This window comes from Leopardus geoffroyi, chromosome D1, assembly GCF_018350155.1.
Source record: "Leopardus geoffroyi isolate Oge1 chromosome D1, O.geoffroyi_Oge1_pat1.0, whole genome shotgun sequence".
NCBI classification, from domain to species: domain Eukaryota; kingdom Metazoa; phylum Chordata; class Mammalia; order Carnivora; family Felidae; genus Leopardus; species Leopardus geoffroyi.
Window position 1 is genome coordinate 104,514,557 of NC_059329.1, and position 6,000 is coordinate 104,520,556.

General features: G+C 38.9%; 1 protein-coding gene across 1 annotated transcript in view; it reads left to right on the forward strand.

The window, feature by feature from the left end:
* Window positions 1-2,850, forward strand: part of LOC123600549 (oocyte-secreted protein 2-like) — a 40,928-nt gene extending 38,078 nt beyond the window's left edge. The window contains exons 3-4 of the mRNA XM_045482576.1: window positions 610-713; window positions 2,532-2,850. Of these exons, the coding sequence (XP_045338532.1) occupies window positions 610-713; window positions 2,532-2,730 (303 nt within the window). The 3' untranslated portion in view covers window positions 2,731-2,850. The remainder of the gene's footprint in view (window positions 1-609; window positions 714-2,531) is intronic.
* Window positions 2,851-6,000: the final 3,150 nt, after the last annotated feature.

A 6,000-nucleotide genomic window follows, 5' to 3' on the forward strand; every position in this document is an offset into this window, starting at 1 on the left:
GAGAGAGAGGGAGACACAGAATCGGAAGCAGGCTCCAGGCTCTGAGCCATCAGCCCAGAGCCCGATGCGGGGCTCGAACTCACGGACCGCGAGATCGTGACCTGGCTGAAGTCGGACGCTTAACCGAATGCGCCACCCAGGCGCCCCAGGAAACCGATTTTAAATTGTCCTTCAGCTCCTCTTCTATTTCACCAAAGCTTAGCAGACAGTTTTAAGTTTCATTCGATGCTCCAAAGGGGAAGAGTCACAAATCCTGGGAAGGTTTATCCTATTCATTGGATCATTTGAACTGCCCTGAGGCAGTATTTTCACTGAAGAAGTATTTTCACTACAGAGAGAGACAGAGCACATGTTGGCGGAGGGGCAGAGAGAGGAGACACAGAATCCGAAGCAAGCTCCAGGCTCTGAGCCATCAGCACAGAGCCCGACGCAGGGCTCGAACCCACGAGCTGTGAGATCATGACCTGAGCCGCCTGAGCCGAAGTCTGACGCTCAACCCACTGAGCCACCCAGGCGCCCCTAGGCATAAATCTTAAACTAGAATACAAACGTATGTATGCCTCCCCTGTTACGAGAAGTACCTTCTGCTTAAATATCGTGCTCCTCTAGGTTGTTTCGGAGGATACCCTCCTTTTTCAAACAGAGATGTTCTTTAACCCTAGGATTGTGCATTGTGAGAGCCAGAAAATCCCTTTGGAATGTTCTGCCTCTAGGTCAGTCCAATAGACCAGACTCCTTTGGAAAGCATCCATCTTACCTTTACCTAATCAGATGCTTCTGCAAAGCATAGACTTTAGATTTGACTCACCCGTAAGCATATTTCCAAACAAACATGAAATTGACATTTATAATAATATGGAGTATTTTTATTTTTTAATGTAATATTTTTTTTAGAATCAAAACATATGCAATCTAGTGTAACTAGGTTATTTTACGGTAACTGAACTGCAAAGCAGAATCATTAGATACCCAGTCGCCTTAATAAGTGGAAGAGTCAAACCTGATGCTGTTTTTTAATGTCTTCTCCTTTATAATTCCCTAGTACATCTCCTGGTTTAATTCCATGTGAATACAGTGAATGACTAAAAAGAGAAAACTAGTCCTTCATTTTAATACTAACTCATGGAAATGCATGAAAGGAAAGGTTTATCAGCCTAATCATTAGATGAACTTTGCTTGCAGTTTTGTGGAACTGAGATGCTGAATCCCAAAGGGACCCCACATAAACTTTGAGACCAAGTGGAATGGTGAATACTGAAACACTTTACCATGTCATTGTAATATTCATGTTGAGTTTTACGAGTTACAAATCTTGGAAAAGATTTCATCCTTGTTTGATATATGGAAATAGTTGACATAAAAAAAGAAGGTAGAGCTCAGAGCAAGTGTATAGTATCTTATAACATTATCAGAATCCTTTTTGTGGGGGGGGAATTTTTTTTTTAAATTTTTTAATGTTTCATTTTTTGTTTGTTTTTGAGAGACAGACAGAGTGCAAGTTGGGGAGGGACAGAGATAGAGGGAGACACAGAATCCGAAGCAAGATCCAGGCTCTGAGTTGTCAGCACAGAGTCCAATGCAGGGCTCAAACCCACGAACAATGAGATCATGACCTGAGCTGAAGTCTGCTGCTTAACCGACTGCCACCCAGGTGCCCGAGAATTGGTATTTTTTATTGTGGTAAAATATACATAAGATAAAATTTGTAACCATTTTTTTAATTTTATTTTTTAAAATTTACATCCAAATTAGCATAGAAAATTTATAACCATTTTTAAGTGTACATTACATACATTCTTATTGTTAAATACTTTGATCTTCTTTTAACTTATTTCCATAAGGCAAATCGAAGGCTGAGGAATTTAGCAATACTCTGGGGAGTAGCTGACACTAACACTGGATTCTGTAGACACACACACACACACACACACACACACACACACACACACACACATTTTCATTCCTATATATTAGCCGATGCTTCCAGTAATATAAAACACTCTGAAATAATGCCCTGGAGCTATTGCCTCTCCGTAGGCCACCAGATTAATTATGATGACTACAGCATTTCTACTTCGATAGTAATTTTGATGTTGTTTGCAGCTTATCTTCCTTAGAAAAAAAATGGAAACAAGGCCAACAGATATATGATTAGGTTACTGGTGCATAAATGTTACTGCTGCACACACACACGCACACACACACACACACACACACACATCCTTTACTACCGCTGCATGGGGTCAGATTAAGCTTTTGACAGCTTTTACTTACTGTTCTTAGGAATCCACTTATCTAAATCCATTCCACTGGGCACTTTGGTACTTTACTGAAGCAAGCATTACAAATCATCAGTTATGCAGAAGGTCTAGGCCTGTGCCACACCCCTAAATCATTATACTGAAAATGGCCACTGTGTTAAACAGTGGTAAAAAAATAAGTTTGTCCCCACCTGTAGACTCAGAATGACCTGGTACCAAGTATGCCAATAATATCTGCTTCTGTTTTTTTTGTTTTGTTTTGTTTTTTAGGAAATCAGTATGGCTCACACCAGTTTCTGCAGATAATGAAATAAAATTGGACCCCAGTCCCTTTATTGCTGACTTTGAGACAATACCTGAAGAGCTAGGATTACTAAGTTCAAGTCAGACGGGTTCCCTCCTTAAGGAGAAATGGAGACTTGGAGTTGGCATCATGAATTTTGTTCGAAAAACTGTTTTTTTGTACTAAAAAAAAGTTAGTATAAATCTTTTCTTAGATATCTTATCCCTAAACATCCCTAATTCAGTAAAGGTCCTGATTCAGTGAAAGTATATTTTTCATTTTTTTATTCATTAGGGGTATAGCTGATTAATTTAATGTTAATAGGTAATTTATACTAGCCATTTGAATTTTATTTTTTAGGGCCACCTGGGTGGCTCAATTGTCTAAGCATATGACTCTTGTTTTTGGCTCAGGTCATTATCTCACAGTCATGAGGCTGAGCCCTGTATTGGGCTCCTCACTGGGTATGTAGCCTGCTTAAGATTCTCTCTGCCCCTCCCTCTGCCCCACCCCATGCGTGCTCCCTCGCTTGCTCTCTCTCTGTATCTCTGTCTCACAAAAATTTTATTTTCTATTCTATATGGTAGAACAATATGTCTTCAATGACAATAATTTGATCCAATTGATATGAACCTTCGAGAAATATGTTCTAAATATTTTTTGTTTTTTAGTAGGGGCGCCTGGGTAGCTCCATTGGTTAAGAATCTGACTTCAGCTCAGGTCATGATCTCCCAGTCTGTGAGTTCCAGTTCTACATCAGGCTCTCTGCTATTTATGGAGTGGAGCCTGCTTCGGATCCTCTGTCCCCCTCTCTCTGACCCTCCCCCACTGGTGTGTGCATGCTCTCTCTCAAAAGTAAATAAACATTAAAAATTTTTTAATATTTTTTTTAGTAAAAATAAAGAATAGAGATAGGTATCTAAATGTGCCAGAGAGTAAATTTGTGCAGAATCTAAAATTTAACATACTCTCGGGAAAGACAAAGTCCTTTTGTGTGAAGATACTTTAACTTGTGTGGGCTTTACTAATTAGTAGAGTCAGTTCCTAAAAATAATTCCTAACTAGTAAAGTCAATTCCTAAAAATAATTCTGTGTATATCATATTTGAGTAATTATTGCAGAAGGAAATTAGATTCATATTCTAGGATTTCAACAACCACTTTCTTAACTGAAATTTGATGTCACATTTTCTGTTCTCTCCCTGATGTGACTTTTCCACACTTGAAATAATCGACTGATTGAGGTGGTGAAAGTTTGGATCATCCTATCACAGTATCATCCTCTTATAACCATTTATCAACAGCTGCCTGTGACCCCTTCTTTTCCCCAAGGAGGCAGTTTTACCATGCAACGCACAAAAAAGTCTCTTCTGACTTTTGGGATATTTCTTATATCGTTTATGAGGATGGAGCTGTGCCATTCAATTGCTTATTAAATGTGTATTTGAATGTTACGTGAGTCTGGAATCTGATTTTGCCAAGGTATTTTTCACTAAGATATTTCAATTAAAAAAAATTGAAGTGCTGCTATTATATCATTTACAATAAAATGCTGCTTATGGTTACTTAAAAAAAAATTTTTTTTTCAACGTTTATTTATTTTTTTGGGGACAGAGAGAGACAGAGCATGAATGGGGGAGGGGCAGAGAGAGAGGGAGACATAGAATCGGAAACAGGCTCCAAGCCATCAGCCCAGAGCCTGACGCGGGGCTCGAACTCACGGACCGCGAGATCGTGACCTGGCTGAAGTCGGACGCTCAACCGACTGCGCCACCCAGGCGCCCCTGCTTATGGTTACTTGTCCAAGAATTTAAAGATTGTCACAGTGGGCATCTACCTTTGACAGTTCATATGAAGCTTAAAGGTAACACTTCGGTGAGGCTTAACACGTGTCAGACAATGTTACTAGCACATGCTAACAGCACACTTAATCCTAATAACCCCAAAGTTATGTATGACGATTGTACCAATTTTACAGATGAGAAAAGAAACATAGGTTAAATCATTTGCCAGCTTCTCTTAAAGTTGGTGGTCTTTTCCTAGTCTTAGAGGCCAAGCTTTCAGCTTCTCACAATTGGATATTGTGTTCATTATGGGCTTGTCTGATACAGGCTTTACTATGTGAAGGGAAAATCCTTCTGTACCTAGTCAGTTGACAGTTTTAATCATGAAAAGATGTTAAATTTTGTCAAACATCACCACTTCTATTCATAATATTGGAAATCCTAGCCAGAAAAGTTAGGCAAGAAAAAAAAAAAAAGGCATCCGAATTGGAAAGGAAGAAGTCAAATTATTTGTTTGCAGATGACCTCATCTAATATATATAAAACCAAAAAAGACTCCACCGGAAAACTGCTAGAGTAATAAGCAAATTCAGTAGAATTGCAGGATAAAAAAAAATCAACATGCAGAAACCAGTTGCATTTCTACACACAAACAAGGAACTGTATGAAAAAAAATCTAAAAAATCCCATTTATAGTATCAAAATTAACAAAACACGTATGAGTACATTTAACCAAGGAGGTAAAAGATCTGCACACTGAAAAGTATAAAACCTTGATGAAAAGAATTGGAGAAAACACAAAATAATATCCTGAATCAATGAGCTAGAAGAATTCTGTCAAGATATCTGAACTCCCAAAAATAATCTACAGATTCAACGTAATCCCTATCAAAATTCCAATGACATTTTTCACAGAAGTTAAAAAAAATCCTAAAATTCATACGGAACTAAAAAGACTGAATAGTTTAAGAAATCTTAAGAGCAAAGCTGGAGGCATCACACTTCCTGATTTTGAATTATATTCCAAAGCTATAATAATCAAAACAGTACGGTACTGGCATAAAAACAGATATATAGAACAATGGAATGGTATAGAGAGCCCAGATATAAACCCTCACCTATAAAATCAACTAATCTTCAATGAAGATGCTTATTAGAAGGTGGAGGAGGTTCAGTAAAGTATCCTCCAGCCTGTGAGAGTACTTCAAGACCAAAAAATGAAGGAAGCCAGTCTATGCTATTTACATAGAGTTTTAGTCAGGGTTACTTACCGACAGGGAGGATGTGGGCAGGCAGGTAGTTATCCAGATAGTACACAGCTATTCTCCACCCCCGTTCTCTGCTGCTATTCTCTGCCAAGGCCAGACCAAGCTTTTATGGAAAGAGGGACAAAGTGGTGAGGTGACAGGATAGTTACCTAAAGTGAGACTTTCTGTATACGAGTCCTCTCTACTCGTTACCTAAAGTGGAGCCTTCTGGATGTCACTTTAGGGACCATCAAAACAAGCCTTCTTGCATTCCAGTCTGGGCACACATTAACCTTCTCTCCATGTGGAACACATAGCCCCAATGGAGGTCATTGCTCAGGCATGAACAAGATGGAAGAACAAAGATGGAGTCAGTGATGGCGGCACTCCTACATTGCCAAAAATACACAATGGGGAGAGTATAGT